The following is a 21,774-nucleotide window of genomic DNA, read 5'->3' as shown; positions in this document are numbered from 1 at the left end:
TTCCGGGGGCGGTGCCGTCCAGCCTGCCCCTTCTCATTGGCTATTTTGGGAATGGATGGGGCCGTGGACCAATCGTCACTGAGCTCCGGCGGGACGGGCGGCGGAAATTGACCAATGAGCGGCGTCGGGGGGCGGGCCGCAGGGGCGGTGGCGGCAGTGGCAGCGGCAGCGGCGGGCGGCCCAGGCGGGAGCGGTGCCCGGGCCCGGCCTCACCCACCCCCCCCATGGCGGCCGCTGCCCGAGACCCCCTCTGCGCCGCCGGCATCGATGAGGCGGACGAGGCGGTGCGGGGAACGTGCGAAGACGCCTCCGTCTGCAAACGGTACCGGAGCCTGAGCTGGGAGCGGGGGGAAGCGGCGGGAAGCTGCGGGGCGGCCCCTCCGGTGTCCGCCCCTCACCGGGCCGCGGGGCTGCCGGGAGCGAGGGCGGGCGGGGAGGCGGCGGCCCCCGGGGAGCCGGGATGGAAGAGAGGGGGGGAACAGCCCCGTGTCTCTCCCGGTACCGGCCCGGTCCGTGTCCTTCGCCCCCGGCGTTACCCGGGCCCGAGCGGCTGCAGGGAGGGAGGGGGAAGGTCCAGAGCTGCTTTGGGGAGAATAAACCTGAAACCGGGGGCTGAGCTCCCCGGGGAACGGGGGGGGGTTGCTTGGGAGGGTTTTGCACCTGCACTGACAGCCCCAGCTCTGCCCCAAATCAATGCCGGGCTGGTTTGGGTTGGAGGGACCTTAAAGCTCATCCAGTTCCAACCCCCCTGCCATGGGCAGGGACCCCTCCCCCAGCCCAGGGGGCTCCAAGCCCCATCCAACCTTCAATAAACACTGCCAGGGATGGGGCAGCCACAGCTTCTGGGGGCAACCAGGGGCTCAGCACCCTCACCCCAAAGAATTTCTTCCTAATGTCCAATCCTCAGGGTGCCAGTGTCTGGTTTGGGCTGGGTGGCAGCACGGGGTAGGGAGGCACCAGGGAAGAGGATGCCTCTGGTGTGCTGGGTGGGTGAAGTCCTCCTGGGGCACCCTGGGGCTCAGCACCCTCACCCCAAAGAATTTCTTCCTCACGTCCAACCTAAATCTGCTCTCTTCTGCCCTTGTTACTCAACACGTTGCCAATTTTCCACCTAAGAGTTTGTCTATAAACCAGCAGACAGTGCTGGCTGGAAGGGCACTGTCTGGAGTGGGAATCAGACATTTCAGTGATGTTCAATAGCTCAGCAAAACCCACCAGGCTCTGTGTCTTTTAGAGTAAATCTTGGTGGCTTTCTCTCAGAGTCTCCTAATTTTTCCCCCCTCACTGGGCAGGTTTGCTGTGAGTGTTGGCTACTGGAAGGACCCCTACATCCAGTATTTTGTGAGACAAGCCAAGGAGAGGAAAGCACCTGAAATCAACAGAGGCAAGTTGCATGTGACAGCACAAATGTGTCCTTAACTGGTCTTGAAGAGCACCTGAAAAAACCTCCCTATGTTCTGCTCAGTTTGAGGTGAAACTTGTCCAAAACATTTATTTACACAAGGAAATCTGTTTTATTGGTGCATCAGATTTTGTTAGTAATTGAAAAAAAAATTGCTCTTAGGTATCTCAGAAAGACTGTGTTATTTCTCCATTTTTAAAATATCCCAACAAAAAATCCTAATGAGTGTTAAACATCGAGTGCCATATGAAAATAATTAACACCAATTTTTTTTTTTTTCATTGCTGACAGGCTACTATGCTCGTGTTCATGGAGTCAGTTACCTGATTAAAGCTTTTCTGAAGAAGACAGAATGCAACTGTCAGATTGTTAACCTGGGTGCTGGCATGGACACCCTGTTCTGGAGATTAAAGGTGAGAGGGAAGACCAAGATCTGTGAGGGCTTCTCGGTGCTGCAGCGAGGAGCACAGGGGCTGCTCTGCCTCAGCTCTCAGCTTGCTCAGCAGTAGTTGAGGTGCCTTGAAGCCTCAGGGGGAGGGAGGGCCGCGGTTTTCATTGGTTTGTACCAAAAAGTTCGTGACACGCAGCTGACCTCTAGTGGACTTTCCAGGAGCAGAGCTTGGGCCCCAAAGCTGCTGTGCTCTGCAAGCCTTAGGATTTTGCTTTATTATCCTCTAATAAGACTGGAATAAGGTACCAAGGCACATGGTTGTACAGGCTCAATTTACACGTTTCTGAATTATTTATATAAATGTGACTTTTTTATATATATATATATATAAATATACACCCCTATGCCTTTTTGTATGGATATATGCAATTCACAACATTTCAGATTATTTAGATGTTACAAGGTAGTGTCATTCTGAGTGAACACACCCCTGAGTCATCTTGTCTCCTCATTAGGATTTACATTTGTAAATTTCTGGAAGAAAGCCTGAGGAGGCCAGGCACATCTTTCTTGGTTACAGTTCCTCACATTTCACTCAGTGGGAGGAAAAAAAAAGTACTTCTTGTCTGTGGGGTGTGGGTCTTTTTTATTGAAAAAATATGAAAAAAAAAATATGAAAAATATATCTGGAAATATATATGAAAAATATATGGGAAAATATGTGGAAAAAATATATGAAAAAACTATTTTTTAATGAAAAAACTATTGTCAGTAGACGTTTTTGTTACCTTTTCTGTAACAGTGATTTTAAAGGCTAGAGTGAGGCCTGTAATTCCAGTGCTTTCTCCTGGTCAGGAGCAGGTGTGGTGTAATTCCCATCCAGAAGCTGGGACCTGGGTGCCTCAGAGCTCTCCCTGCTGATTTAATCTCTTCAGAAATTCCTGGGGTTGGGAAGCTGGAACCAGCAGTTCAGATCCATCACAAAAGGATTGCTGCACAGGGAGAAGCTCAGTGCAGCTCCTCTGTCAGGGACAGCACCAAAAGGAGAGGTTTTCTCCTCTCTGTAGCAGAGGATTGCTGATCCCTTTCCAGCTGGGCTGTCAGTTTGAGGACAGCTTGGGGAATGTGGTGGCCTCCTGTGCAAAATATCCCTGAGGCCTTTCCTAGAGGGATATACTGAAGGTGCTTGGTATATTTTGTGATAATTCCCAATTCCTGTGCTTCTCTGTTTCCTGATGAAGCATTGCTGGGAGGTATCTCTCAATGCTGCAGTGCCAGGGTTGCTGTGTTACAAAGTGTTCAATCCTTTCCCTGCTGCTTCCAGGACATTTTCATCTCTCCCAACTGCTTTTGTTGTTTCTTTGGGGTTTTTTTTTTAAGCTGTGGGACATTAAGTTGTGCTGCTGTTAGTAATGCCAGTGCAAACTGAAACAAAAGTGCTTAAGACTTAAGGCTTCTTGTCACCTACATGTGAAACTTCCATGTCCCTAATTCTAGAGTCTGACTCCAATTTTCAGGATGAAAATCTTCTCCCTCGGAAATATTTTGAAGTGGATTTTCCAATGATAGTGGCAAGAAAAATACACAATATCAAGTAAGTGTGAGGCTTATGTTTAGCTGGGGGAAACTGAATGTAATTCATCAAAATTGTCATGAACTGCAAGCTACAATTATTTCATCTCTCTTCTGAGGAACTCCTCGTGCTCTAGGATTTAGAATGAAGGTTTCATTGTGCAGGGAAGTCATTCCTGTGACTGCACAAGTTGATCTGTGGAAGCTTTCAGGGAGGCAAGCAGCCTTTATTCTTAATTATGTCAAGTACAATGGGCTGGGGAAGCCTCTCAGTGATTAGAGGTGATTTTCTTCTTGTTGGAGGCAGCTGTAAATTCCCAGACTCTGTGTTCAGCCAGAGGTGGGGTGGTGGTGCTGTGGGTGAATTAAAACACTGAGGATCCCTGAGGAGAGTGTCAGGATTTCTCTTCAAGATTACCTCAAAACTTGAAAGGCATTGGGTATAAAACTCAGCTGCAGCCTATTAGTAAGTAACTTGCAAACGTTTTCATTTCCAGTAGAGGGCAGAGATATTCTCTTGTCTGCTTTGACATACACATATATATGTTAAAAAAAAAATAGAATTCTAAGCACACTGTTAAACAAGCTTAACTGCTCAGAGATGCTTCTTCCTTCTTCCCACAGATCAAAACCTCCCCTGTCAAAACCAATTATGGAATCCCATTCAGGGGACTCTCTTCTAATAGGTGAGTCATCTGAAAAATAAGTCAGCCATGTACTGCAGCACTTTTAAAACTTTTCTGATCACTTTGTTCTGCTATGTGGGCAGGCTTTTAATGTTTGAAATGCTGTTTGGACAGAGAATTGGGAGGAAAAAGAGGCTTTTTTCTTTTCTTACAGACTCCTGCCCGTTCATTCTGTGTCACATTAGAAATGTCTTCTCTTGAAGTGGTTTTGTTCTGCCAGAAAGTTGATGTGTTTTTCTTTTTTCTCATACATAGCTTAAGTTAGGGTTTTTGTCACAGGAAATTAACTGATAGTCGTGTCTACTGGATTAAAATATCTACTGAGTCTTTTCCTCTATCTTCTTTCTTCCTCACTAAGAGCAAAGGTCTTTACATTTAGTGGACTCTTCCCAGAAGAAATGCAGCCTGAAAAGTCCTTTCTCAGGAGCCAGGACCACTCTCTACATTTTGGGATTAAGAGGATCTTAGCTTCAGGTGGTGTGGTTGCACTGTCTTGGCTTACAGCCTCTTGGTGTTGGTTATAATTTGAAAAATTGTTTTTGTGGAAAAAACCCTTGAGTTTGGATGAGTGATGTTTTCAGTGCCCAAAGAGTGAGTGTGTGCTGGTGCTGCTGACAGCTTGGGGCTTCACCCCAAGGCTCTGCTGGTGCTTTACCTTGGGTCAGGGCACTGCCACAACCTGACTGACACTGAATTGATGCATCCTACATGTCTTTTATTGCTGCACATCAGCAGGTGTTAATTTGCCAACCTTTCAGATGTCAATTTAATGGCAGAATTCTCTGTTGTTCATTTGGGTCTCAAAAGATGAGAGCCCAGAGCCCCGTCTCAGAAAATGGGCTCCCAAGAACCCATGTGTTGTAGCTCAGAGACCTTCCTGGGAGCACTGTTAAAAAGGGATGGATACAAGATCAGAAGGGTTTGATAGTATTTGTGGCAGGGAACAGCTGTAGTTACATCTACTGTAGCAAAATAACTGCAAAGTTATCAAAGTTTCAGCCAGGTATTGTAATAAAAAGTTACTGATTAGCAAGTCCCAGCAGTCAGCAGCAGTCAGTGGATCCCTGTTTGCATTGGGGTGGCTCCTTTCTCTAAAGCTCTTCCTCCTGTTCTGTCCCAGTGCTGGGGTTGGAGTTCCTGACAGTTGTTGCTGTAACCTGGCTGGTGCAGGCTCTGGGATCTTTGGGATTTGGAGGTGGTGGAATTCTGTTGTGGAAGCCCAGTTTAAACTGGCACCCAATAACTTGAGGTGTGTTTGAGTGCAATCAATCCATGTGGGAACTCAGTCTGAGGACATCCCAAGGGTGCTGCCTCCTCTGGAAGTGCCACCAGAAGAGGCTGTGGACTAAGGAGACTGAGTCAGGAGAAGGGAGATTTCTTACAGGTCTAAAGGAACTTGATTCTCAGCTACAAGCTGGAACATAGCATCTGATTTTAAAACTTAGTCCCTGGTGGCTGTGACTCAAATGGGCTCTGGGGGAAATCCAGGGAACTACAAGCCAGGGAGACCAATGGATCTGCTGGACAAATTCTAACAGACAGGCATAGTGGAAAAGAGGAGTAATACAAAGTGTTGAGAAAGAGTCAGTGTGGCTTTTGTGAAAATAAGTTATGCCTCACAACCCTGCTGGAGTTCTCTGTAGGAGTCAAGAGAGAGATTGGAAAGGGACATCTTAATTAATGCAGTGCTTCAGCTGAAATCATGTCTTTTGATGATGTTGCTTACCAAAGTTTGCCAAAGAAGTTGTGGGGGAAAGAGTGATTCTCCTCTGGATAAAGAGCTGGGGATGGAGGGTGGGCACAGGGTAATTTCCATGATGGAGGGAGATGGAGATCTGTGCTCAGGGATATGTTGTTGTTCAACACTAAAAAGTGATTGGGAAAATAGAGTGATGAGTAAGTGGCAGCTTGTTGGCAAGTCCCAACTCTTCAGAGAGTGGTAAAGAACTGTAGAAGAATTATGAGAAATTAGTGACTTGGTGATAAATTTAATGTGAATTGATATAAAGTGATGCACATGGGTGGAAAACATAGTCTGTGCCTCACATGTGAATGGTAGAGAGTAGGCTGCTGGCTGATCAGTGCTGCCTGTGGGCAAGATCAGGGGATTATAAAAAAATAGATGCATAAAAACATTGGCTCAGTAATGCTCAAAAAATCAGAATGAAATTTAAGGATCCTTAGAAAAATAAAGATAGAAAGCAACAGAGATGCCAGTATGAGTAGTGTGTGTTTGCCCTCTGTTTTGTCTTTTCCCCAGGGAGCTGCTGTGGGCACTGTGAGGCAGGAGACCTCCTGGGGGGACACAGCTGTCAGACTAATGAGAGGCATAGGGGGTGTAGTGGGGCAGAATGAAACTGCATTTCCAGGTAGGGAATTGTTACCATTTCTGTGCTTTTGGGGTGGAGTTATGGGTCAAGTTTTAAAATCTTAGGGAGGGAGGTTGTCCCCTCCTGTCCCTCCATCCCCCAGGTCAGTTCCACACTGCTGTCTCATGAACACCAGGAGGGATTTGTCCAGGAGCTTTGGAATTTGATTTTTGAGTCGTAATATCAGCTGACAGGACTCTTGTTCTCTTACTGCTCTTCTTCTCACACAGTTTTCATTTCATGAAGCTGGTGCTGGTAGACAACTTGATCAGCTTCAGGGCAACAACATCTGCTTTCTCCTTGCCCTTCAGGCACAGCAGTGACAGCACAGCTTGCAGTCCAGGTGTAGGTATTTGAATGCAGCAGGGTGACACTTGTCAAGGAACAGCTTTGTCATTTCCTGTGGAATGCTGGTGTCCAGGGGAAGGCATTGAATTTGAGCAGGAATTTCACATTGCTGTGGCAACCTCAGGTTGTTTTCAGACTTCAGGGACACTTCTCTGGTTTGCAGTGCAGTTGGGAAGCTGGCACTCCACCTTTGCTACCTTGCAGTTCCACATTTACACCTCAGGGTACTGTTGCCTTTCAGTGGCACTCATACATTTTCTGGCCCTGTCTGGTCCAGCTTTGGGAGTTGATTGGTTTAACTTCCTTTTCCCTGCATTTCCAAACTTCCTGGTGAACCCAGCACAAGCATCAGGGGTGGTGCTGTCCTGGTGAGTTGCTTGCCTTGCCTTGGGGATGATTCTGCACTTGCAAGACAAACTAAATGTTCTGCACCCAGGCTGGGGGAGTCTGTGTTGAGGAGATGGGATGGAGTGCTAGGGGGTGTTTTCTTTCTCTCCTTCCCTCTCCCCTCCTTTGTATTTTTCAAGTGAAATATGAATCTTGTGTTTCTCTGTGGGAGAGTGAGAAAGGGAAAAAAAAAAAAGAAGAGGGCTTTTTAACACCAAACAAATGGATTTGTTTAAAAGCAACTTGCTCATAAGAAGAAATCAATGAAGTCCATGTGACTGTGCTGCCAAGCTCCAACTTGCTCTTTCAGCTGCTCTGTAGGTTTTGTAAAATACATTTGCAGCGACCCTCTCAGTCAGGGTGGCAGCACATTTGCAAATTTTCATACTTAAAGAGCAAAACTCTGCAATAAAGTAGAAATTGGTGCCAAACCATGAAATAGAAGCACATTATTTTCTGGGGTTTTTATAGCCATCCTTTGACTTTTAGCCTCCAGGCTGTGAACAGTGGCAATTCCAGCTGCATCACCTTGCAATAAATGTCTGCCATCTCAATGATGAAGCAATTGTCAGGTCTGATTTTAAAATCTTGAAGTTGTTTGCCTAGCTAAGTACAATCTCTTCATTCCTTTGACTTTATATGTAAGTCTATAAATAAATATGTTTGTATAGGCCAAAGGTGGAAGCTAGCAGAGAAAAGAAGGACGTTTGGAAGAGGCTTAGCTTGAACTCTTTCCTCTTGCTTTTTACCCTTTTGCCTCTCCGTTTGCATTTTAATGTTCACTGCTGTAAATTTCATGGTTTTCCCTAAGATTTTGTTCTAGATAAAATCACTGGTCACAAATACTGAAATGTATAAATGATGGAGGTATTTAATGAGGTGCCCTGGGATATGCTCAGAATGTACAATTTTTAGCAATTGTATCAGGCTGTGTACAATGTGTGTGCAGCTCTGCCTCAGCACTATCTGTGCTGTGTTTGCCAACAACCATCAATGGAGAGTCGAGGGAAGTTGGCAGGAAAATGTGTGGAGGAACAAGTACATTCTGTTGGGATGGACCAAAGAAGGAGAACCAGGCAGCCCGGAAACTGGGAATGGAGAAGTGATTGCATTTGGAGTAAAAGGCTTTTGAAGAGAGGAAGACAATCCAGTCTTTATCAGTTTTCTTGGCCTTTTTCTGCTGCAAGGAGCCCTGGATTAAGGCAATAAGTATGCTTGGCTTTAAGGCTTAAAGTGTATTTCCACTGAGTCACATCACCCTTAAGGAAACCCCTTGTAGCTTGGGGGTTATTCTTGGGTTTTTTATTCCGTAGTTCTCTTCAAATAACCAGGCTCTGCCTAGAGCAGAAGTATAGATTTCTGCATAACTAATTCTGTGGGGTTTGTTCACACATAACACTGACTTACTCAGGCAATTTGGAGTGCTGACATCTGAGCCATTTTGAAGGACAGTTTTCTAACCTGAAGCTTGAGAAGTTTTGCTCTTTCCTTCAGTGATAAAAATGCTTGAGTCAACATGCTGTGAGCAAGAGACATTTGCTTCCACCTCTGAAGTGTTTGTTTTACTCCTGTTACTGGTTCACTTAAAAGTTTTTCTCGTTTATTTCTGGTTATAATTAACATCCCAGTCTGTCCAAGCCAGTGAAGCTGGACAAGAAGATTGCATTAATTGCAGCTAATTGTGGTAACTGACGCCCGTTGTGCTGGATCTCTGGACAGCAAACCAGTCTCTATATAAAGGCTTTCCTGTGTGTGGTGGGGTTTTTTGTGTGGCTTTTTTTGATGCCATTATCATGGCCTTGATATAATAACTTAAATAGAAGGGTGTGGGAAGTAGTAAAGCTATTACAGAACAAGCACATGGAAAAAAGTCTTGACTCAAAATGTTGAATCATTCGCAGCACAACTTTTTCTTTTTTTCCCTGTAACTCTCTGCATGAACTGTTCTGGTTTCTGTATCTGGTCAGAAATGTTGCTGGAAGCACCACTTAATTTAATAAATTGCCTTTTTTTTTTTTTTTCCCCTGCAATGGAAAGCCCTTTTCATCCTGTCTCTTCAGCCCCCTGGCTTCTCTTTCTCTCTTCCCTGCACCCTTGACACCTGCCCTCCCATCCCAGCCCAGGAGCTGTGTCTGTGCAGCAGGATCCCAAACAGAGCTGCAGACAGATTAATTACAGATTAATTAATTAATTGGCCATTACAGGGCCACTGTAGACTCTCACTTTGGGGTTTTTTTTCCTACTGTTTAACTTATTTATTTGACCACTTGCTCTGTCACACTCCTTCTGTGCTGTTCTCTGCCCTAATGCCTCCACTCCAGTAAAGCTGAAGCAGGACAGAGCCATCTGAGAGGTTCCCAGAGAACTTTATGTCTTTAAGTGGGTTTGGTGCTGCAGTTGTGATGTGCTTTCTGTGGGAACGGGGCTCATCTTGGTGAATTGATTGCAACTGGATGTCAGAATTACTGAGGGAGAGGTGCACTGGTGCTGCAAATTGTCTTTTGCCTTCAGTATCAGTCCCTCCTTCATGCTGGGAGCTTTTACAGGAGCTTGCTGGTTGTCCCAGGGTGAATGTTTGTGTATCAGAACACTTTTTCTAATGTGTTTCTGTGCTTAAATGCCACTGCTAGATCATACAAAAGCCTGAACAGCAACTTTTTTGGCCCTCCAATCTGTTTCTGACACCCATATATATGCCTCATATATATGCATTGTTAATTTATGTAGCTGTCTTGCTAGTATTTGGAACTTTGTTACTCCTAAGTCAGTTATTCAGAAATTGATGTATTTTGTTTTTCAGTGAAGCTCCTTCTGTACATCTCTTGGGTCATTCAAAAAGACTCCACAAACAAACCAAAAAAAAACCCTGGCCTTAATCTTTGCATTTTTCTTCTCTCTGCATTCCCTGAGACCATGGCAATGGATGGGATAAGCTTTCTGCAGGAGAGTGGCTGCAGAGTGAGGGATGAGGCTTGTTGCAGAGCCTGATGCTGAGAGATCCCCATCTGCAAAGCCAGCAGCCAGGGAGGAGGGAGATGAATGTTTTAAAAAGAAGAGTTTGCTGCTGGTTGTTAGGCATAACAGGTCAAACTTTGACTTCAGATTCTCATGTTCCTGGGGGGATTTTTTGAATTTCTCATGTCAGCACCCCTCTCATTGGTAACTCTGAGTCTCCTGAACGTGCAGATTCCCACAGCCTGGACTCCAGTCGCTATTCCATAGTAGGAGCAGATCTCCGTTTCTCATCAGACCTGGAAGAAAAGCTAAAGAAACATAACCTGGACATAAAGTAAGATGATTTTTTTCTTTATTTTTTTGACGAGGGCTTGTGGAAGCAAAGCCAGGCTTGGGCATACAGCATCTGCATCCAGTGCTCATTATCCTATTTCCATGGTTACCTTTTCCTGAGCCCTCTGAGCAGAAGGAATTGTTCAGACACCTCCTGCAGCCTCTCTGAGCCCAGCAGGCTGGCAGTGCCACCACTGCTGGCTGCTTCCAAGGCTGCAGCAAGGTTATTCCTTGCATAGGCTCCTCTGCAAACTGCCTTTCCACCCTTCCTGAGAAGATCAAACATTACAGAACTATTTGCTTCTTGTTCTTAAAACGCCGTGGGGAATGCAGTCTGGCTTTCTGGGAGGGTGTTTCTGGTGGTTGGTTCCCTTTGGGTTGTTTGATCCTTTTGCAGAGTTGCAGCTCTTGTTGCTGGGCAGGCAGCTGAAATTCCTTCTCCTTTTCCCCCTCGTCCCTTGCCCTAGAGGGGATGAGTTCCCACAGCAGCCATTTTCTGCCTCAGAGCTTATGGGTTTTCTTTCTCTACTTTGTGATTTAACACTTTCAGAGATTTCTGAAACAGTTACCCCTGTTTTACATTTGGTTTCAATTTAGTTACTAGAATCCTAGGTGATTCAAAGGAAATCTCTAAACTAGAGATGTACCAAAATGTCATAAACTGCCTTTTTAAAGAGTGGTTTCATTTGCATTTGGTTTTACTGCTGTCTGATGGGCAGTGCCTGTATCAGTGGACATCTTCCTCTCCTCCTGTCATGGCTGTATGAATCAAGGTACCTGGGAGCCTAGCTGCTAAAATTAAGAATAATTCTGTCAATTTATTTCAGAGTTTTATCTCTGTAATTATTTTCTATCACGTCCACTGAACCCCACAGTTATCCACAGCCCCTTTGGCAAAGTGATCGCCATGGAATCCTTTAAGAACTCAGCTGGGGAAGTTAATATCTGGGATTTTATTGTTCAAGCATTAGGCTTCTGGAGGGGGCAGGATTTAAGTTTTTGAGTGGATGATGGACATACCTTTCAAATCCAAACTATATAAATAGAGGCTATCTGGCTGGGTGGGAGAGAGCAGATGGGTAAGCAGAATGCATCAAATTGCCATTTAAATCTTTACACTTCCATCTCCTGCAATCTTGCCTTGCTTGCCTACATTGCTGTGCCTCGTGGACTTTCTCCTACTTCTGGTGACTTTTCTTTTTCCTGTTCATTCTAGCAATTAAAAGAAAGCTCCATAATTCTAAGGAAAATGACTTGTGTAGATTTCTATTTTGGGTTTTTTTTTGGGGGGGTGGGTGGGGGAAGAGGCAACATTGCATTTTATTAGATGACAATATGTGAAGCTTGTTTTGCAGATACTGAACAAATTTGCCTAATTAAAATTCTTCTTAGAACTTCTCCTAAAGAGGAAACTTTCTTTTTTTTCAGTTTACATTTTATTCCAAATGTTCCTGATCTCTGGATTGGGTGTGTAGGGTGCAACGCTTCTGCTCAATGAATTTTAGGGTGCACTTCGTGCTGTCACAGCCTTGCTGTTCATAGTGTGGCTGATCTGGGGAGATGTTTTCCAGCACCTCTGTGTTGCAGTCCCCTGCTGACTGCCAGAAACCCCAGTTCTAGCCAACTGGATCCAGTGATTTCATCCATAAAGGCCCAGTTCATAAGGAGGGTGGCTCTTCAGGGATTTGGGACGCGTTAAATTATTTGCTCGCTAATAATTCTTTGTAGATTTTTTTTTTTTCCCTTGTCCTTTTTCTAGAAACAGATCTCTTTTATTCTTTTATTTCCAAGTTTGCCAACAGTTCTGGTGGCAGAGTGTGTGCTGGTTTACATGACACCACAGCAATCTGCAGATCTCCTCCAGTGGGCGGCCAGCGCTTTTCCGGTGGCGATGTTTATAAATTATGAGCAGGTAAAACAAGAATGGCACTTTCAGACCTGCATTGTTGTCGTAAAAATTGCTCTCAGAAGTGGGAGTTCTGCCTGTAAAATACGAGTGGGCCATGTCCCTTTGTGTAGACAGCAGTCCCTGCTGAATTTCTTTAGTCATGAGTTTTATTCTGCAGATCCGTTTTGCTCTCTGTGAAGAACACAGAGCTGTTCTGAAAGGCAATTGTTGGACTACACTGAGCCAAAGAACTGAGGCTTAATCCCATGTGGAGAAAACCATAGAATATCAGTTTAGATGAGACAGAGGGAAAAAGAAATTATGCTGAATGCTGGGTATGAGTGTAGAGCATTACATAATTACCTCTCTGTGTTCTTTGACAAACTGGAGCAAAAATCACATCAGCATGAACTTGGCTTCTCTGGATGGAAGGGAAATGCTGCCTCGGGGGAACTGGGTGGCTCCAGGAATTAGTAAAGGAATCTTCCAAGCTGTAAACCACTGCTGGAGAGCTGAACCCAGTTGCTGACAGCCTGAAGCAGTCAGTTTGCAGTGGCCAGTGCAGAGTCCCTGCAGAGGCAGCAGCATTGCCACCATTAAGCAGGTGGCACCATTAACCCAGCTTTTCAGCCTGAGGTAGCTGAGGAGTTTGTGGCAGTGGGGAATGAGACCTGGTGTTTGTCTGAAACTTACTGTGATGTTATCCTGTGCATGTCACAACAGACAGTGCAAGAGTTTAACCAAGTTACTGCTTTTCACTGCATTACATTCTTTTCGGAAGGGGGAACACTTTTGTCTCCTTCTCTACCTGAGGTGAATATGATGGATCGGTTTGGCCAGATCATGATTGAGAACCTGCAGAGAAGACAGTGCAACCTGGCTGGAGTGGAAGTCTGCAGATCCTTAGACTCTCAGGTAAAAGGAGCACAGAGCTCTGGGTGTGTTTGATATGAAACGTTAATTAAATCCGTCTGCAAGTTCTGCCTCTGTGTGTGTGCACTGTGAGGCTCAGAGCAGTGACCAGAGCAGGTTTGGGGTGGGCAGCTGGAGGGGTTCCCTGGTGTCACTGCCATGGTTGCACTTAGTTTCAGGAGCAGAAAAAGTGCAGGTCAGAGCACAGCTCTATCCACACCACTGTCCTCACTGCACAGAGCTCAGCAGCAGATGCTCAGAAAAGAGTAAAAAAGCTCTTGAAAGAACAGCTTAAGAAGGGGGCCTACAAAATCCTTAGAGGGGAAAACTTTGCTGGTATTTTTCCTCAAGTCCTCTGAAAACTGTGCTGTTTGTTTTACAGAGGGAACGATTGCTGCTAAATGGCTGGGAAACTGCACATGCCATTGACATGATGAAAGTGTACAGCTCTTTGCCCCAGGATGATGTCAAAAGGTATTACTGAGAGGTTTCTTCTGGCCAAAAGTCATCCTCAGATGCCATTTCCAAGGCAGTTCATGTCTATAGGTAGTGTGGGATCCCCCAGCATGACAGAGAGGAGGCTGCTTGCAGGTACTGGCCAGGCAGAATGTGTCTGAGTCTGCAGCTCTGCAGAGCCATAAGGATAATGCCTGGAGCAACACTGGTGATCAAGAGGGTTATTGCTGCCAGGAGTAGGCTCATGAGAGAAATATGCAGATAAAAGATGCAGAAATGCTGTGTGGAGTTTTTACAGTACCTGAGAGGTTTCTTGTGAACCTCCAGCCTCCACCACACAAGATGGGTGGAGCAGGGTCCTAAAATACCCTCTGAACAGGCACACTGTTCCTGTCCCCAAGGGAGATGACATCCAGCTCTTTGCTCCTCTCTTGGAGGCCTCAGGAAGATCACTTACCCTCTTGCTTTTTCACTACAAGCAGGTGGAAAATGGGCAGTCCTGTTCTCCCCTCCCTTCTGCCTTGGCAGTGTGTTGAGGTGATGAGCCCAGTTGGAGCAGTAATTTAGTGCTCTGAGCTGTTGTAGGGTGCAAGAGGGTGAGAGAGGAGAGGTGTGCCCAGCAGGGTGCTGTGGCTGTCCCTCAGCACAGGGATCCATCTCCCATTCCTCTCATTCCATGAGCCAGAGGGCTGGGGCTGCAGGCAGAGCTGAGCACACAGGGGGTATAACACAGTGGCTGTTATAAGGCAATAATCTGCATGGATATTATTAAATTTCTTTCACTGAAGTACAGCTAAAAAGGAAGAAAGTGTTTCTAATGAGTAACTTCTTAGGTATATAATATGAAGTGTGAGTTGCTGTGAGTCATTCTTTAGCTATAGTTTGAATTAGCTGAACAAGTTACCTCGGTCAGAATAACTGTTCACATATGGGGATTTCTCAAGCCATGGAACTGAACAGGTGAGACTGCAAATCATAGGTTGTTGAAATAGGAATGATGACTGAGTGGTTGTGCCATATGGCACTTGTAGAGAGACATAGCTTGTACTTTTTTTGTAGCATTTTCTGCTACCTCAGATCTGTTTGACTCCTTCCTTTTGTTCCAAATGCCAAGAAATAGGTTATGTAAACTCTGTCCTTCAGTTTTAATGAGGCAAAGGATGCTTTCTATTTATAAAAATCCCTGCCAAAGTGTTCTTCTGCAGCCCTTGCACATCTGTGAGTGTATTTAGGAACTTTTGCCCCTCAGCCTCTGTTGATCCTCAGTATCAGCCCTTCCAAATGTTTAATATGGAAAATAAACACTCTGCTATTCAAGTAATGCAGAGTGAGAGAGCAGAATGTGCCAGGTTAGACTTTTTAAGACAAGCACAGCTTGGGAATTTGGTGGAAGACATTCAAAGATCTCACTGTAAGAATCCTAGGTAGGAACCATTTTAGGAAAAAAGTCCTCAGATCTTATATGTACCATTTGGTTTGTGCTTCATCATGAGCTCATGTGGGAGAGTTGTTAGAGCTGCACTGGTGTACCCATCACTCTTCCAAGGCATCATGTGGACTTGTTGTGATTGTCTGGAGAAAACACAATCTTCAACTGTTCCCTGGGATCCTTTGATGAAGAGAAATCTCCTTCCATTAGGCTGTACTGGTGTGTCTGCTTCAGTCCAGCAAGACCAGATGCAGACAGTAAATTGGTTAGAAGAGAAATGTTGGTATTTGTGAGAAGTTACAGAGCTCAGTGCTGGAACGTGGAAGTCCAGTGATGAGAAGTTGAAACCATCTTGTGGATCTCTTGTTTCATATAATGACAACAAAGGCTAGGAGTGCTGGTGGTGTCTTCTTTGTGGACAAACACCTGTATTAATTTACTTGGAAAGTGATTGCCCTGTTGGCCAGAGTTTTCACTCCTAGGGCCTGAAGAAGAGATTATTAAAAACTGAGACACCAGCTTGAATCACGATTTTTCTTTTCTTTCTACAGAATAGAAGGACTTGAATTCCTAGATGAAAAGGAGCTGTTTGAACAACTAATGCAGCACTACTGCATCTGCTGGGCTTCAAAGGACAGCAGTAACCTGGGTAATGTTCCCCAATATTTAGGAGTTGACCCCTCACATTGAAATCCTGCCTGGCAGACTGGGATTGTACACAGCAGATATATCATGGAAGTCTCCTGGAGCAGGGATGGGGTCTGCCTCTCTGTTTTTGTTGGGGCTGTGAACACCTCCCAGGTGGTTGTTTCTCCACAGCCTTTTGAGGGTTTCTACAGACACCTGAATCACCCAACATGACCCCTGACCAGTGCAGAGGAGTTGGAATTTTTACCCTGGCAGATAACCGTATGGGTTACTTTAAATAACTCCCTGCTTTATACTATCTGCTAATTGAAAGGTTTACAAATCCTATGCATGCAAAGTGCCATATGGGCACATGGTATATGAAATCACAGTGTCCTGACAACATAAAAATAAATTTGTATTACTTAACCCAGTCTTCTTCTGCACTGTCCCAATTTACATCCATCTGAGACTTTAAGTTTTCCACCCTACTTTCTCCTGGGGGAAAAAAAATTCCCTCTCAACCTAACTCTTTAAAATGGTACTTTTTGTTCTTGAAATTCTCTCTCTCCTAGAGTGGAATTTATTTGAAACAGAGAGACTTGATTTATGCTTTCTGTAGCATTATGCATGTTGCTGCTATAGAAGAAATAATAAAGTTGAAAGAATTTTTAGAGGGGTGAAGGATGGATGTCCACAGCCATCATTTGTCCAAATTAAAAAGACAGCTCTGTTGCTGACAAAGTTCATCTCTACTTTTGCCTGGAATTTCATGGACTTCAGTCTTTCTAGAAAACTTCCCTGGCTGCCAGTTTATACCTTTTTTTCTGTCTTTTCCATTTTCTGCCCTTCCCTTGCTCCAGACAAAGCAGTATTCAGGAACAAATTTTACTTGCTCTTCCTTAGCAAATGGGAATTGATGGAATCTCTGCTGAAGCTGTGCATCTATCTGAGCAGCAAGGCACCTGGGGCAGCTGGTGGAGCTGGATCTTCCATACCCTGATGCTGCTGCTCTAACAGAAATGCTCACCTGGGGTCTTCTGACCTGAATCTTATGACTTTTGCAGTTTCAAGCTGCAGAAATGCACATTTTTCGTTTGATTTCTTGTGCCTAAAAGGTGATGACTATTAGACAGAGCTTATTTCTAGAGGAGCTAAAGCCAAAACCTTCACCTATTCATAGTACCTGGGATTCCTGAGATCTCCAGCATTATTCTTTGCTGTGATTAGAGCAGTATTTAGGACAATTTTGGGTACTGAGGTGAAAGAAGGCAGCATATTGTATAAATCAAAGAAGTTAATCACGTGGCTAATGCATGGATATGGCTTCATCTAAAGCAATTTTTCTTTATCCAGAGTGACTTTTATGCCTTTGTTAGTGGTATTTTTCCCAGCTTTCTCTTTTTAAATTCATGGGCAGACCTTTAGTTCATCAGCAGCTTCTGTGTTGTTCCTTCTGCCATTAATAACTTCAGTACTCCTTCAGCTTGGCTTATTCAAATCAGTTGCTGCATCACAATCAAAAAAGGGTTTAAAAAGTACAGATCAACCTGTTTCCTAGTTTCTTTTCCTCCCACTAAACCCTTTACATTTGAGTTTAAAAAAACCAAAACAACCAAAACCCAGAAAGAGGAATACCAGAGCCTCCCTCTCCCTGGGTCTGACTGCCCTGAGAGTAGCCAAGCCCAGGAGTGGAAGAATAACCACTTCTTTCTCCCCCCACCCCCTGTCTTTTCAAACAGGTCTTGCAAACATCACGTTCTAGTGTACCTGCTGGAGGGAAGCCACGGGCCCTGCAGCCACAGGGACTGCCTTGCACGGGTGACAAGACACAGGAAGGATGGGACTTGGCCTCTGCCACCTCCAGCGGCGTGAGCGGCGGCACTGCAGGGGGGCTGCTGCTTCCTCTGTCCTCTCTGGTGGCCTCTGTCCTCTCTGGTGGCCTCTGTCCTCTCTGGTGGCCTCTTGGTAATTTTAACAAATCCTTTTAGCCCCTTGTGAGCAGTTGTTACAGGACCAGACTCACCTCCCACTCCCAGAGGTAGCTCGTGACGGACGTTCCTGAGATGTCGGTAATTCCTGATTAAAAGCTTCCCTTCCTTAGTTTGAAACTGGAAGTAAAGTGTTCTTGGAGTGTGTGGTTTTCCCTCTTTTGTCTTTTTGTGGATGTGTAAAACGTGCTTGTGACAGGAAGCTGGAAGGACAGTGGTGGGGAGCTGCATTATTGGCTGTCTCTGCACTGTGCACAGCTGATCGTGAGGGTTAACTGCTTTAATTTTCATTCTGGGCAGGTTCAGGTTTTATCAGGTGTCACCATGGTGGCTTTCCCCAGCCTTCACTGTTGCTACAAGGCTGACAGAACTGGCTATGTTCTTGTAGGGGAAGGCTGAGAGAGGAAGGAGGGCCATGATTCTTTTGTTCAGTGATGTACAAGGAACTGGATGATGTTAAAGTAGACTTTATTTAACTGGGAAGGGCTTAGCTTGGCAGCTCAGCACTGGGATGTTGGAGGTAAGAGAGAAATCAATCTAAATTTGCACTGCTGCTGGTAATATCTTGACACCAGTTTCTCATTCTTCTTTCTTCCCCCTCAAAAGAAGCAAAATCCCAACAGCAACAAAAGACCTTGCCCTGTTGTTTGAAATTGAACTTTGCAACCTTCCTATGAGAAAAATAATAAATGTTTAGTATTTATAGTTTGCCTAGTGTCTTACTCATTAGGAACTGCCTCTCTGCTTTAGTGACTGCTTTTCATTGCTCCCCAGAAGTGCCTCACTCAGAGTATTTGTTTAAAGCAGTTACAAACATAAGCAACTATTTTCCTATGTGTGTGACTGCTATAGAGTAAAGAGTACCTGGGTTTGGAATTAAATGACACGGGCCTGGACTGGAGATGTAGGGAAGGGAGATATCAAGTTGAGATAGCAATTGAGATATCAAAACATGTAAACAGTTCCTAGAAGTGACAGTCAACATTTTGGAGGAACAGAAGCAGTAAAAAGAAATGGCCTTCCTGTCACTGCCCTCCTCTCTCTCTGTCACTGATTTTAGTCTCTGGTAGCTCCAGGCCATCTGCTGTGGTGTTTGTGCCAGGCTGATCTCTGCACAGCCAAAGCACAGAAATGTTTGGTTTGTGCTTTGGGAAGTGTTCCCAGAGCTCTCTGCCCCCCAGGGAAGGGGTGGACTCTGTGCAGTTATGCAGGGGGCTCATAACCTTTGCTTCCTAGATAACAAGACCATTGGCATGCTTGTGCCTCCACCTTTTCTGGGCTTTTCTGCACCCCCTTTCCCTTCAGACATGTGCAAGCTGCCCCTGCTCTCGTGCTGACCCCTTCTCTGCAGATGCAGTAGACCAGAAGCCCAGGTCTTGTTTTTTTGCTGTTCCATCCAAGTTCCTCCTTGGGCCCAGCAGAGCCTGGAGGTTTCCCTGAGGGGTTTCCCAGAGCCACTGCCTGCTGTCTGGCTTGGGAACTGGACTGCCTGAGGAGCCTTTCTTGGGAACTCTTGCTGGGTTTGCTTTCTGCTTTCACACTGTTGTTGCATGGAGTTGTTGAATATGTTTCATTCCCCCTGTACAGCTGCTCTCTTACCCTCACGTGAACCCAAGGAGCCAAATTCAATAAGGAATTCAAGCTGTGAATCTGTCTTAATTAGACCTCTGAGTCCTCTAAGCTTAGTGCCTGGCTAACCAGAGCATTGATGCCAGAGACCTGGAAGAAGATAAAAGGTATCATGCAGTTTCTCTGGAGCTCACCTCTGTAGCTGTGTAAAGAGCAGATATTCAGCTGGCACAAAGCCACAGGCTCCTAAAAGTTCACTTCTGAGTTCCCCTGCCAGTTTCATGCTGCCCAGAAGCTTGGTTCCTAATAATACCCTGATTTCTTTAACTTCTTTGCTAGGTGATACCTGGAGCTGACTCTATAGAGGAGGATGAGCTCTTCACTCTTGGACTGGGTTGTTGCTGGGTTTGGTTGAGGTTTTGTGTGGTTGGTTTTTTTTTACTTTGTTGATGTTATACATTTGATTTGTTATACATTTGATGTTATACATTTGAGGAGAAATGAAACAATTTTCTGAAAGAACTGCTACACTGTAGCTGGATACTTAGGTTGGGATTCTGAGCTGCTTCTTTTGCCCTGGTGCTCCTTTGTCCCCAGCCAGCCCTTTTCCCCAAAAGACTATTTCCCCAAGTCTAAATCCTGGTAAGTTGTGTTTGGACACTGTCATCTCCAGGCTCTTCTGGACTCCATCAGTGCTGCCTCCTGGATCATGCTGGTGACATGGAAAAGTTGATTTTCTTGCTTTTCATGAGCATCCAGCATCCAAGGGCCTCCCACCTCCAGATGCTCTGACTCAGAGGAGAGCTTTGCTCCCATGGGGTGTGTGCTGTCTTGCAAACTCCTTTGCTAGATCAAAGACATGAGGTTATGAAAGCAGGAACAGAGCTTGGGTGCTTTATTGATACCTTTCCATTTTGAAGGAGCAGCTCCTGCTCCCAGGATGGACAGCAGGGAATGTTTGACTTCTGCCACCTTCAGAGTGGACTCGGAGCAGTTGGGGAGTGAGGCTGAGCCATGACTTGCTGGGGGACCAGCTGGTGCTGGGCCTGGGATTCTGTTTGCTTCAGGTGAACTGAGAGAATGGAATTTGAGATTTTTATTTAGTCAGCTGCCTCGGTGTCCTTTGGGAGCAGGGCCGTGTCTGCTCTGTCCTCTCAGTGTGCACTAACCCCCTGCTAGAGGCATCTCCATCGTTTGGAAATGAGCCCCAGTAAATCTGCATCCCTGTGGTGTCTGGCAGGGGATCCTGCTGGAACTGTGCCTGGTGGTGACTGCCCCTGGGGCTCAGGTGTCTCCTCCCTTCCAGCCTCATCACATATCCCACCGGCTCTCAAAATTCTCATTTTAGGGCATAAAAGGGTATAAAAGTTGCTTCCTATACTCGTATATTCATATAGATGGAATTTCCCCCCTTGTGGTTCATGGCTGAGACCTTGCTAACAGATAACCAAGCTCTCAGGTTTGGAGACTCCCTGGAATGGCACAGCCAAGGTGTCTGACTGCCTGCTCCACTCTTTGATGTTCTGCTCCTTCATCTCCCTCCACAAACAGCTCTGGTCTGGTTTGCTGCCATCAGCAACACCTGTGCTGGGTGCAGCCAGGGATGGACAGGTCTGAAAAACCTGATGGGAATGAATGTGCAAAAAGTGCCAGCAATAGCTGAGTCAAAGGTGCTTGAATATGAAGATGGGAGAAAGGACTTGATGTGCAGAGTCACAGGTCTGCTCCCAGCTGAGCTGGACAGGTTGTCTGACAGCTGCTCTGTTAGTGAGAAGCAGGGGTGAGAAACAAAACAAAAAGGCACCAACAAAGTGTAACCCCCCTGTAACCCCCCTGTTCCTGTGCACTGACTGATTGATGCTGCTCAGTGGCAGCCAGAGGAGCCTGCTGAGTCCTCTCCAATAAAATGAATGAATCCATTCTAGCATAAAAGCCCCATCTCTACCATCAGCTTAATTTGGGCAAAAATCCCTTTTCACGAATGTTCCTTGAGCTTCTTGTACCTTATCTTTATAAGTGGGAGCCAAGCTGAGGTCCTGCCTGCTTTGGAACAAGCAAATTTGTTCCCTTTGAACTGGTTGACATCTCAGGTGCCACCACTGAGCTGTGTCATTTCTCACATGAACAGACTCAGAATGCAGCTCCCCACAGGAGATGGGCCAGGCAGCCTCTCCTGTCTTCTTCTTTGTCATCTTTTAATCCTCTCTGGAAAGGATGTCCCTGCTAGGATGAGGCAGATATTGGTGGGATTTCTGCTCATCAGTTTCTATTTTAGGGCCCTGTATAAATTGCTCATCTGGAGGAAATGCTGAAGCAGGGAGCATGGGAGCAGAGCTGTGGGATTAAGGGCACCGTGGTGCCTTGTTCCATCTTCCTCTGACCCCCTGAGCCTGACTGTCCCACCCTGCAGCTGCTCAGCTCCTGCTCCAGCAGGCAGCTGGGAGCAGGGAAATCATTCC

At 45.6% G+C, this 21,774-nt stretch overlaps 2 protein-coding genes across 12 annotated transcripts in view; one reads left to right on the top strand and one right to left on the bottom strand.

Annotated features, from left to right (window-relative positions):
* Positions 1-21,774, bottom strand: part of ARHGAP17 (Rho GTPase activating protein 17) — a 268,089-nt gene that overhangs the window by 44,606 nt on the left and 201,709 nt on the right. The gene's annotated exons all lie outside the window — the stretch shown is intronic.
* LCMT1 (leucine carboxyl methyltransferase 1) lies at positions 69-18,451 on the top strand. Its single transcript, XM_071760606.1, has 11 exons — positions 69-322; positions 1,293-1,384; positions 1,694-1,815; positions 3,311-3,387; positions 3,990-4,051; positions 10,342-10,444; positions 12,235-12,355; positions 13,145-13,246; positions 13,626-13,717; positions 15,680-15,777; positions 17,498-18,451. Exons 1-11 carry the CDS (start codon positions 225-227, stop codon positions 17,518-17,520), a joined length of 990 nt encoding a protein of 329 aa, XP_071616707.1. The 5' UTR covers positions 69-224; the 3' UTR covers positions 17,521-18,451.

The sequence above is a fragment of the Heliangelus exortis genome, chromosome 17 (genome assembly GCF_036169615.1).
Source record: "Heliangelus exortis chromosome 17, bHelExo1.hap1, whole genome shotgun sequence".
NCBI lineage: Eukaryota > Metazoa > Chordata > Aves > Apodiformes > Trochilidae > Heliangelus > Heliangelus exortis.
The sequence above is the reverse complement of the archived record's forward strand: the minus strand, read 5'-3'. Positions and strand labels throughout refer to the sequence as shown.